Source organism: Lepisma saccharinum, chromosome 10, assembly GCF_977018435.1.
Source record: "Lepisma saccharinum chromosome 10, izLepSacc3.1, whole genome shotgun sequence".
Lineage (NCBI taxonomy): Eukaryota > Metazoa > Arthropoda > Insecta > Zygentoma > Lepismatidae > Lepisma > Lepisma saccharinum.
In genome coordinates, this window is record NC_139238.1 from 42,153,178 (window position 1) to 42,166,426 (window position 13,249).

Consider the following 13,249-nt stretch of genomic DNA (forward strand, 5'->3'; position numbering starts at 1 on the left):
CCAGTCCCAATTAGCCTATATGTGCATAAAAGTAATAATCATAATCCATGGCACAACAGTCCTTGAGGCCTACCTACTGACTGCTGGCCAGGTTTCCCTACTCATTCATAGCTCTCAAATGTCCTTACAATGGTGTATAGCCACCAGTTCCATACACTAACTAGGTAGGCCTTGGCCCTCTAGGACTCTTGTGCCACGGGTTGTTACATGTGCATAAAGTGAAATTCAAATAGCAGTTGTGTCTGTTAGCAAGTACTAGACTGTGCTATCAGGTATTTTTTCTGGATTCCGTGTCGCTTGGGAGTTACATAAAGTACAACTGACATTTTTGCAGAATACACATCATGGAAAATTATGCCAAACTTGTCAATTTCCATTAATTGGGTGACTGGTGATTTTGTGATTGATTGCTATTTTGATGCATGATAGGCTCATGCAAGGATCTGGATATTTCTAAGCTAAATTCTGGTAAATTGATGCAATATAGTTGTGATCAGATTCTTACTTTGTAACACCTTTGAACTAATTTGATCAGTTCAGAATTTCCTGAATATTAAGGTGTTGTTTTTAACAAGAATAAGTTAGGGTGGAAACATTTGTGTGGGTTCACTAGTGTTGGTAAAATTATTCTGTTGTTGCTGTTTGCTTGAGTGTCGCATAATTTTCTGTTCTTTGTAAGCTGACGATTCGCTAATTGTATTTTCTCTTTCAGTTTCTTGAAATCATATCAGCCTCTTCAAATCCTTGTGACAGAACCTTGGACATGCCAGTTGTGCTTAAAGAAGGGTGAGTATTTCTGCCTATAAGCTTCATGTTATGTATAATTAATATCTGTTATGTTAATTCTTAAAAAGGCATCATTCCCACTAGAGAATCATCACCAGAATATGAATATAGTGCTTGTTAAAATGTAGTAGGAGCCGAACGATAATCAGTAATGATATAAAGGGTGTTCCAACAAGAACGTCTGATTTAATAACGTGAAAAAACTTTTGTGTTCATGAAATGCCATATTTTTGAACATTATTACAAAGGGTACATGTTGCCAGTTAAGTATGAAAAACAATATCTGTCATGTGTGCCCCACGACTTGCTCTGCATGTAGCCACTGAATCAATGAAATTAATGATGAGGACTTTTACACAGACTTGCTACACGATTTTGCCGATGACACGTCGAATTTCCTCATTGAGTTCTGTTAGTGTTCGGGGATTGTTTTCATAAACCTCCAATTTCACATAGCCCCAAAGGAAGAAGTCGCAGGGTGTCAGGTCACATGACCTCGCTGGCCAGTTCTAGTTGCCGTTGTGCAAAAAGACTTTGCCTGGAAATTTTTCGTGCAGCAAGGCAATCATGAGGCAGGTAGCGTTATCCTGCTGGAACCACAAGTGTTCAATAACCACACCATTCAAATAAGACAACAATACTTAAATATATAAGAACAGTGCTGCCAACCCAACAACAAAACAATGGCGCAATTCAAATCTGGCATTCTTGTTGGAACATCCTTTAGCATTATTGATAGTATTGCCTGTAATTTTACCGTGTAACTTAGTACAAAGTTCTGTAATTTTGTTATCCATATTCCCTGGTTTCTTTTTCTAAGGCAAAACCCATCAAAGTATTCGAACAGGTGTTCTGAGGTTATCGGCCAGGTTAATTTGATGTTAGCGTCCTGTTGGCACCACTGAGCTCCATCAAACTATCTTTGTTTCATGCATTCATTTATTTAGGTGAACAAACCATTCATGTTCTTCAAAAAACATTTGCAATTTTATATCAGATCAACAGAATATAGATGAAGAATTTATATCACTCCATCTGTAAAACATAGTACCTAGTCTTACCATAAATACTGTCATGGCTTTGAAGATGTGGTGCTCAAGGTCAGCAACTTCCCCCAGCTAGAAGAAACTCATGAGTCATTGCTAGTTGAGATACAGAAGTGATAGAATGCTTGTTTGACTTTCATGATGGAATGGGGCTAGTATGAAAATCATGTGGCTATTAAAGCAGTTCATAAAGTAGGGAAGTCAGTGGGCAAAATTTTTCAGACACTCCGGAAGCTTGGAATCTCCACGGAGTTCACATATTGTACTATCGAGCATTTCAGTGACACTGGAGCAGTGAATAACCGGCCCAGGCAGGAAGAGTCACACACTGTAAGGACTGTGCTACTGGTAAAATCAGCTTGTGTGTGCAGAAATCCTGTATTGAAGTACAGTCCATGAACTGAATATTCCAAAATGCCCAAGTCTCATAGGTTGTAAAGTGACCTAGGACTGAAAATTTACAAATAACATTCAGCTCACAGCTGAGGTAAAGCATCAGAGGTCCTACTGGAGCATTCATTACACATAAAACGGACACAGAAGAATTCTGTTCACTGATGAAAAATTGTTTACCGTGGAGGAGGTTTTCAACTCGCAAAATAACAGGGTGTATGCCACAAACTCACGAGAAGCTGATGAAAAGGCTTCAGTGGTCCAGAGGTGCCACCATCTCGCTTCAGTCATGGTGTTGTGGGTTTGGGGGTGTTAAGATGGCACCACTGAGATCCATTTCTGCGAGAAAGGAGTCAAAACATCAGCTCTAGTGTTCCAGGAGATAGTCTTGGAGACAGTGGTCAAGGATCTCACCAATCCTCTCTTTCCTGTTTTGGGGTGGAGCATTTATCAGGATTCTGCACAAGCTATGAGGCTCGAATAACCTAGCAGTGATTTGAGATAAATGTGCGCAACTTCATTTCCCCCTCAGATTGCCCATCTGGCAGTCTGGAGCTCAACCATCTTGACTTCAAATTGTGTTTGTGCTCAAGATAGGATTGCAAGAAAAGACATCCCAGTATTGCCAGTCTGAAGCACTCTCTTCTGAAGGTAGCGGCAGATTTCCTTCTCAATACATTGTGTAATGCAATTGATGAGTGGCCACAAGAGACTGAGGGCATGTGTGCAGGAGGTCATTTTGAACAATGATCAGTGCTGTGTGTACACAGTATATCCATATAAGACATATCCATGAGATAGTAAAGTATCGAAGAGCATCTTTCTGTTATTTGATTCAAAACGTGACAGTATATATTGGAGTACTGCATGGGATCACTTTCACTCGCTTGTACTCGTTCAGCATGCTCGAGCTTATACAGTAATAATAAATAACCTGTGGTGCAACAGCCCGTAAGGGCCAGGGCCTACCTACGGACTGCCAGCCTCACTTCCACCTGCCGAGATCATCCAACCAGTTACGGGGTGACGTGTTGTCAGCATGACAAACCCGCTTTCGTTGTTGTAGGTTTCCATGACCAGGTTACGCTACTCATTCGTAGCTCCCCAATTTCCTCATGATGGTGGGTATCCACTGGTCCCATACATAGGCCGAAATCTCAGGAGAAAAGTTGTTAAAGCTTTCCCCAAGAGATTTGAACCTCTGCGCATCCCTTAGCCAGAGCCCAAAGCATGATGCTTCCACTTTGGTAGTTTCAGCCCACAATCGTCTATTATATTTTCATATATCACTGTATTGGTAAGATCGACTAAACTACATTTTAACATGGAGATGATGACTTGTTCACTTAAGTTTCAATTTCACTGTATCTTTCAGGCCTCCCCGATGGCGCAGTGGTAGCGTCGTTGCCTTGTAACCAAGGGGTCCCGGGTTCGATACCCGCTGGAGGCACAAGTGGTTCGGATCCCACTTTAAACTGTAGGTCCAGTCCCGATTAGCCTTACTGTGCATAAAGTGGACTTAAAACAACAAATCAATCAATCAATCAATCAATTCACTGTATCTTTCACTTCACGATCCATATTTGAGAGCCCACTACCACAGACAAATTACGGTTATACTTGTACTACTGGGCTTCGAGTGCATATGGCTTGTTTTGTCTGTTTGAGCATTATTCTCTTGAGCGAAATCCTCAGCCTGCAGCACTCTAGTATTATGGTAAGACAGGGATATTTGTTTATGTTATTTTGAAGTGTGTGTTAATGAGTAATGGGCAGACTTAAGAATTATCTTGACAATATCTAGACCGTTCTTAGGGTATTTATTGATTGATTGATTGAGTTGGTGTTTTAAGTCCACTTTATGGACAGTAAGGCTAATCGGGACTGGAGCTGCAGTTTAAAGTGGGATCCTTAGGGTATTTAATACTGATGGTAATGTACAGAGTGATCATTAATCCTGGAACCAATGGGAGCACTGATGAACAACACACTTCAATGATTCAACCCATTTCCTTGAATTTTCTTCAAAATACTGGGATCCAGAGCAACCATTTCAGTAGTTATTCCTCCCAAGAGATGATCCAGATCCCATCTTTTCAAAGCATATTCAAGATTCCCATGTGCCAAAGTTATGTGGATGAGGTCAGGAGACCATGGTGTGCCCATTTCACAAGAACCACCTTTTAGTGTCGTAGCTCATATGTAATTAGAAAGCAATACCCTCGTTGGTTCCAGACTTATGTCTACCCTGTATTAAATGGATTTATTAAAATGGCTTTGTTCTAAAACTGCAAACTAGTGTTTATTAATTTGCTGTAGCTAGTCAATTTAGTACTTGCATTTTTTATAATGGATCAAATATTGAATTGATACTTACTTTCATTTCATTGCTGCCATAACTTTGACAGGAAAAGGTAAGATGTTCTAAATATCCAACACTGAATAAATTTTGTTGCGTAACAAATCCATTTTTATTAGATTATCAATTTCTTCCAGTATGGAGTATCTTAAACAAAATAATGACAGCTGCATGAGTTGGTATTGTAAAGTCTTACTACTACAATTAAGAGTTGATTTCTATTCACTCTTTATGTGAGCGAGACTTTCTGATAACATAGTGGCTGACACCTCCTTTAGAATTAACAATATTGAAGATAGTGGTAGAACATATGTACGTATTCTCTTATCTTATAAAAATTAGAAAATGACATGCAACTACCATAATAGTGGAATAATTATGGATGTAAGGAGCATATACAAAGACCATTTGTAATTTCTTTTTATTTATTAATTAACAGTTCTAAATTATATTTTCCTTTTTGAGTTAGAAATTAATCAGTTTCATGACATGCATTTAAAATCAATAATAATTATTAAACCACACTAGTTCTTTAAAGAGTACATACTTTACTGAGCATAACATGTAACATTTATCAAAAATTCTTCTAAGAAAGTCAAGGAATATATATCTTAATCAGATTGATTGCATCTATAAGTAAATATGATTATAAATCCGGAAGATGGCTGACCTCTGTGGCAGAGTGCCAAAGTGCCAGAGGTCCTGGGTGGGAATCCTAACCTGAGCATGTGTGTTCTTTGAGTGTCCTTTTATGAGTGTCGTCATATTGTTACACATTCTCTTCTTCATGATTTCAAATTGCATGTCACAACCACCAGAACATTGAGGCAGGCACCATCGAGACAAGTCCTGATATTTAAGATCCACAGTGTCAATATTAGGAATGACTCAGGTGCTGATAAGAATGACTCAGGTGCTGATAATGCATAAGTGCACATATTTTAAGCTTGATGCAATTAATCTTTCATATTTGTACTCCAATGCTTTAGTTATATTATTTGTTTTCAGGATAATGATCAAAAGAGCACAAGGAAGGAAAAAATTCGGAAGGAAAAATTTCAAGCAGCGTTACTTCAGACTCACAACACAAGATCTGACGTATTCAAAGGCAAAAGGTTAGTACATGTCACTCCATGCAAGATGAGGTGTTTCGTAAGTAATGTATGTAGTGATTGGTTTGTCATGGATATATATACAGTAGAACCCCAATTTTACATTCCCAGATTTTACATTTTCCTACGTTATACATTCAATTTGATGGTCCCAGCATAGCAAAATGTTATAAAAATTTTCCTCGATTTTAAGTTTTTTCATCTTGGTCCCCTGAAAGACATAAAATCGAGGTTCTACTGTATATTCCCTGCTCACTCAAATTACAACTGTGGAAATTTGGTACCATTGTTAAGATATCCATTTGATGGGTACACTCACCTCACTTAGTACTCCGGCAGTTTGTTTTTTTATACAGCATATTTGCAGACGATAGAATTCAACCTACAAGTGTATCAATATACACTTCATAACACACATATTATTACTAACTTTGTTGACCCTGTGCATGGAGAAAAGTAATTATTCAAATCAACTTGAATGTATCCAAATCATGACCAAAACTACACAAAAAAATGAATAGTGAAGTGATTTGAGTGAGATTATTGTAAAGTATGTTTTACATTTAACAGCATAGAATTCCCCCCACTTTTGCAAATTTTGCAGGTAAATAGAGATGGATGATATGCAATATGCACCTTCTTTTGTTATTATTTCCATGTGCGAAGCTGCAACTGAAAATTTATGCTGTAGCTGATCGTGGCAGAGTGGTTAGCATAACGAACTATGATGGGGTTTGATAGGGTTCTGGGTTTGAATCTCTGCCTGTGCATGGGTGTTCTTTGCGAGTGTCCCTCATCACTCTTTCTATCTTCACAATTAGCCAAAAGTGGCAGAAAAGTGAAGTAAAATAAATCAAATGAATCAAATTTATGCTGTGGAAGGCCATAGAGTGAGCAAGGAAAAATGGAATAAAGATGATTGAACCATTTTGAAAGAAAAGACCAGCTATGGTATAAAGCTTTACTGTAGATCCAGAAGCTGTGTGTGTGAACAGGATGAGACAGATTCTACCATGAGCATGAGCTCTTTCAAATCAGCTTCAAAGGCCCCTGGTACATTGAGCTTGGTTATCAACAGGGAAAGGTGCAAAATGATGGTTGGGAAAGGAAAAGAAAGGTTCTTATTTATTTATTTACCAGGGAATTCCAAATACAGCTTTGGCCATGTTACATTGGAATGTAATAACAATGGAAATACGAAAAAATTACAATGGAAGTAACAATAAAGAATAATAACATAAACTAAAATACATATATGAGATAAAGTGAATTACATGTTGTTAGACAGTAGCCTTTTAAATCTTGCCTGGTTTTCAAAAATGTCAACTCGGTTTGGTAGAGTGTTGTATTGGCCGGGTAGTCTGTGGAAGAGAGAACGCTGTATTAGGCTTAATCTCGGTTTTTGATAAGTGAAAAACTTGAGTGCTCCTTGCGGTGCGGGACGGTACTCGAAAGTGAATTTTTTGAAGGTGGTCACTTCTTATGTTCCCATTGGCTATTTTATGGAGGAAAATATGGTCTGCAAGTTTGTGTCGTGTTGTGTTGTGTCATAAGGGGGGTATGGATATTTAGCATTTTCAGAAGGATGGACTTATGCAAATGTTTTGTGGATGGAATTCGGTGATGAACAATGGCCAGGAAGAAATTTAGAACAGAAAATGTTTTACAAAAGGTGCTGATGAAATGCCTCTTATTTGATGCTCTCTTTTTGTGCACCTTCTGTATGTAATGCACATGGACCGCATAGAGAACTGTGGTTCTGCTGAATAGGTTTTGTTGAAGTTTCTGTTTTCTCTCGCGGGTTTTGCTACATTATCTTGAGAACTATTGGGCCTGCAATGATTATATTATACCATTTTATAGCTCTCGTTCTGCTCTACAAAATGAGACTATATGATTTTATGTAGTTGCTCAAGGAGAGTGAAAATCATTTATTTTTCTGTCCAATTTTTTAACAAACATGAAAGAAAAGGAAGGGAAAAGATGCTGAAGCATCAAAGAGGGGATAAATGTGCTAATCTCACAAAAAGGTGCAACAAAGTGTATTCATTTTTACTTGATTTCATGTCCTAAAATGCATATCTCAAAGAAACTGTATGAAAAGATATATATTTTTGAAAAGGCGCTGCACCTCAAAATCCGTTCCCTAGTTACCAATATGGTGCTCCATAATTGAATCTGCTCAGTCCTAGCTACACCATGAATAACTGAAGGTTAAGTGGTACAATATCATTGAAGTATATTCAAGATAGTGTGCAGTTTTGCAACCTTATGTGTACTTATTTTCCAGGGAAGGAACCCTTGTGCCGTATTCCACTGGATGAAATCCTGGCTGTTGAGAGGCTGCAGGAAGGTTCTTTTAAAATGAAGAACATGTTTCAAATCATACAGCCAGAACGAGCTCTGTATGTGCAGGTACGTAGATCTTCAAATTGTACTGGCTAAGGGCTGAACAGGTATCACTTAGAACTGACATACTGAATGTAGTAGAAATTTAAACTGCTCAGAAGTGCTATAAAGTAGAGATGGGCCGATATGAAATTTTCGCCGATACTGATAAAGAAACTATATAAAATTTACAGATACCAATAACCGATATTCTACCAATCTGATATAACATTTCAAATGTCTTTTGAAAAACCTGAATAGTTCATTGACCTCCTTAATAAATGTGTGTTTCCAGGTGACTGCAATGCAAAAGAAATTGCATATTTAGACATTTAATTTTGTAAAAAGTAGGGCATGAATATTATCCATAAAAATTATAACAAAATGGCAGAATTTTGCACTGAATTGTAAGATATTTATAGATATATCAGATCGGTAAAATAATCTGTAATTTTACGGATAAACTAATGTGCTGATATGCCTATATCGACTGATACCAATAGAGTACAGATTAATCTGACCTATCCCTACTATAAAGTAAGGTAACGTAAAGGTGCCTGTTCTCATTGCACTGTGTCATAAACGCATATAGGGGGATGTGGAGGTTGGGCTCCACATATTAACGATCTTAACCATTTTGTGGAGATTATGTGATTATCACTGTGCTCTGGCTGCCTTCATCCAGAGACCTTTCATTAACGTTAACCTCCATGCAGATAATGTCAAAATGTTATGTGGTTTAGGGAGATATAAGAGAATAATTTTTAGCTGGAAACTGTGTGTTTAGTTTTATCCTGTACCTTTTGAAACTTTATAAATCATGTTACATGGTAATTTTATCATTCTCCTGAAGAAGGCCAAAATTAAATTGCTCCAAATACCACCATAAGATACATTGCAAATTCATTTTACTCTGAATTATGGGTCTTTTTTACTCTTACGACGGCCGGTCCTAGTTCTGGCATGGGTAATGGAGATTATGCTACAGACCAACCAGACAACAGCGGTGGCGCCAAGAATTATGACAGTACGTGAATCTCCTTCTACTGGCTGCTGTGTTTCTTATTGTGCTGGGTTGTTTGCTTCCCCAACCCCCAGGTCCCTTGCCAGCATTAGGATCGGCTGCCTCAACAGTAGAAAAGACCTTTAGTGATAAATGGGCTAACATGGATAAGAAAAAGTGATATTGATGTGATCTTGCACAAAGCATGCAATGGAACCCTGACTTTATGTTCCCGGATTTTACATTTTCCCACATTACACATTCAATATTGAGGGTCCCGACATAGCAAAGTGTTATAAAATTTTCCTCGATTTTACATTTCCCCGTATAACGTTTTTACAGCTTTGTCCTGTGGAAAATATAAATATATTAAAGGTTTTGCCTCGTAACAGTTTCTTGCTGTACCCAATGGAGAATTTACAGGAAAACTGTAGGAATTTATGTTTTTGGACTGTTGTCTAGGTTAGGGGTTTTCAAACTTTTTTCTGTAGTGGTCCCCTCTGCTGCCAAAATCTGCACGTGCCTCTCCTCAATAATAATAGATAATTTCATGTGACCAACACAAAATATCTTCATGTGTTTATTTATTGTTGGTATACATACAAGTAATGAAAATATAATGTGTGTGATTAATACAGATAGTGTACAATATTTTAATGTGTATAAGCTGGTGTCAATTCATTAATCAATACCACATTCATGTGGTAAAAAGGATAAATACAGGCAGTAGGAAAAGAACTGGATAATATATATTAAAAAAACAAACAGGAATGCAGCAATGTTCGGATTTCTTCATTTAATTGTAATCCTGTTTCTTGTAACAACATGCTCAATGTACAAAGCAAAGCTGACACCTTTGTCACGAGCCGGAAATAAAATGCTGTGTAATCAAAAATGCCAGCAGTCCCCGGGTGACGAGAGGTCGCCGAGAGAGTCTTGGTCGAGGGAGCGAAGCGCGAAGTGTGTTGCGAGTGACAGTGTTAAGTCGGTCCATTTAAAAGGTTTGGGCGAACCCACTGAGGACACCTTCATTGGACCGATAGAGCGCCACGTCTTGACTCTACCGAGGAACCTCGAAGGAAATGAGGTACAGTGGTGACACTTTGGGTTTATTATTGTCAGTGTTTAGATATCTTGCTGGCTCGTGCGTGATCTCCCCCCCCCCCCCTCTCTCACTTGTGCGATTCTATTAAATATTGGTAAAGAGCAATGAGAGTAATTTATTCCATTCTTCATACACACAACCTCTTGCAGCCAAGCAGTTTACGCCGGCGAACGGCCTAAATGTAACACCTTGTTTGATAGTTGTAGAATTCCCTTATATTTTGTAGAGATACATTCAGTTTGCGGAAAATATAAGAAGGCATGCCAATTTCTGTACAAAGCCACCAATGATTTTTTCAGCATTGGCTTGGTTTTCTTCTACAAGGTACAAGTGCAGTTCCTGTCTTGAGTACAAATACACGGGAGATAGACAATGCCGAAGGAAAAACAACGTTAGTAGCAATAATATAGAAAAATATATTGATGTATTTTTATTAACATATTTTAAACTATCAGAAAATAAATGCTTTTTTCTGAAGTTCTCTTGCCTCTCCTGAGAAACTTTGGTGCCTCGGAGGTGCGCCGCATAGTTTGAATACCACTGATCTAGGTTATTATTATGTATGGCATAAAAGATAATAATATCCAGAGGTGAACCAAATTTTCAAATTTGCCTGAGTTCTTCAGGGATTGAGAAAAGAATGATGTCATATTAGATAAAATTGTTAAAACCTAAAACTCCTTCAAAATCAGGAAGTCAAATCCAGCCACTTCTCTCTTTGTCTGCTGATAATGAGAGAGGAACCAGTTGGACATGACTTCCTGATGTCAAGGAAGTATTTTTAACAATTTTACCTAGTGTAGCACCATTATTTTTTAAAAAAATCATTGCACAAGCATGATTGAATTCTCTTCTTACACAAATATATGATAATTCCATGTATCGTTTTGCATAAAATTACTTTACTTGCCCTACAGTGAGTCAGTGAAATTGATAGGTGAGTCAAGTCACATGGAGATACTATATATTTGTGTAAAGAATTATTATACAGGGTGCCCAAAAAGTCACAGAACAGATTCTGAATGTACATAAAATTTGTATAAAAGCGATAGAGGGTATGAAACTTACACAGGGTTTTTAACTCTATGTCGATATTTTTTAAACATTAAACAAGAAAATCATGCCCTACATAAATGTTCGGTATGCAGAAAAAGTTACTAAGGCATAAGAAGGTTTTTGACATTAGAAAGAAAAAGATTTGAAATTTATTATACAAAAAGATAGGTAGGTTAGGTTCTTTTGCGATAAACCCGGTACTGCCCTCTGACATGACTAGTGTTGCCAGCACACCTTGTTTTCGAAAGAACAACATTTTTTTAGGAGTTTGTCATAACCTTATAAATCGTCTGTAATGCACAAAATGCATAGACATTTTTTGTTCTTTTATCAGTTCGGTAAATACCCACTCATGCCATCGATATACATCATTTTTTGCAAGCGACTCCAAAGCTGCCTTTTATCCAGGTGTCTTTTTACTTCATACTAAAACTTTTTTACACTTTAGTAACTTTTTCCACATACTGAACATTTATGTAGGCATGATTTACTTATTTAATGTTTAAAAAAATATATATGTAGATAGAGTTAATGCCCAGCGTAAGTTTCATGGCTCTATTGCTTTTGGTACAAAAGTTATTTTATTTTTACTTACTTATTGAGAAAATTTCAGATACAGCACGTAGCAGTTTTACACTGAAATCAGTAACAATGAAAAGAACAAAAATAAAAATAAGAAAATAAGACAAAATATAATATGAATAAGTCAAGATAGCACAATTAAATATTATTTAGCAACATATGTTCTGATGGTTGACTGAAAGGCGTACTCTGTGGAAAATACATCAGCACTTGATGGGAGGTTGTTATATTGAGTGGGAAGTCTGTGGAAGAACGATTTTTTTTTTAATTTCCAGTCTAGGCTTTTTTGTGTAAAATAGATTTGTGTTGCATGTTGTGCGCATAGGCACTCGAAAGTGGAATTCCTGGAGGAGCATGTTGCAACAGATTTTGCCATTGACAATTTTGTAAAGATACCTAAAATCATTCAGTAAATGGCGCTGATACGGAGTCTGTAAGTTTAGAAAGGACAGGAGATGTGGTGTTGAAAAATTGCGTAATGAGGAAACCCTGTAACGAACTATAGCAAGGAAAAAGTTAAGAACAGAATCGATTCTGGAGAGCTGAGAGTGACATGCCATGGACCAGACGGGAGAGCAGTATTCTATTATTGGGAAAATGAATGTTACGAAGTACAAGGTGAGGGCTGAGATGTCACTAATTTCGGTGAAACGATAGAGTAAGCCTAAGAGACACATAGCCTTTTTTGTCGTGCCTGTAATATGTTCTTCAAATGTGAGTTTTTGGTCAAAAACAATGCCTAGGTCTTCATGAGAGGATACTGCTTTGATGTTATTGCCAAAGATGGAGTAAGATGACTTTAGCAGGTTCTTTTTGAGAGAGATGGTGAGAGTAGTACATTTTTCAGGATTTAATGTAAGTTTCCATGTCGGGCACCATGAAAAAAACATTGTTATGTCATTCTGGAGAAGATGAGTATCATTGGAAGCGGAGATTTCTCTGAATATCTTACAGTCCTCTGCGAAAAGAAGGTATTTACTAGAGGCAACTGTGAGATGGTCGGTAAGGTCATCGATGAATAATATGAACAAGAGGGGTCCTAGAACACTGCCCTGTGGTAGGATGAGAGGAAAGTTAGATAGAGTTCCTGGAAGGACTACACGTTGGCGATCGCTAAGGTAATCTGTGAGCAAGTTAAAGAAGTTACCGTAAATGTTGAATCTATTGCATAATTTGTGAATCAAAAGACGATGACTGACAGTATCGAAAGTTTTGGCTAGATCAAAATATATAACGTCCAGTTGTGAATTGTTTGAAATACATTTCATAGCATGTGAGAGAAAAACAGACAGGTTCGTAAGACAGGAACTACCAGAAAGAAAACCATTTTGATTTGAGCTTAGGTATATAGCCTGTGTTTGATGATTTTTTCACAAATGATGGACAGAGGAGAGAGTAACGAGATTGACCTATAGGAAG

At 37.5% G+C, this 13,249-nt stretch overlaps 1 protein-coding gene across 1 annotated transcript in view; it reads left to right on the forward strand.

Moving 5' to 3' along the window:
- Positions 1-13,249, forward strand: part of RasGAP1 (Ras GTPase activating protein 1) — a 98,306-nt gene that overhangs the window by 62,091 nt on the left and 22,966 nt on the right. The window contains exons 13-15 of the mRNA XM_083129762.1: positions 713-786; positions 5,593-5,699; positions 7,987-8,111. Coding sequence (XP_082985888.1) covers positions 713-786; positions 5,593-5,699; positions 7,987-8,111 — 306 coding nt within the window. The remainder of the gene's footprint in view (positions 1-712; positions 787-5,592; positions 5,700-7,986; positions 8,112-13,249) is intronic.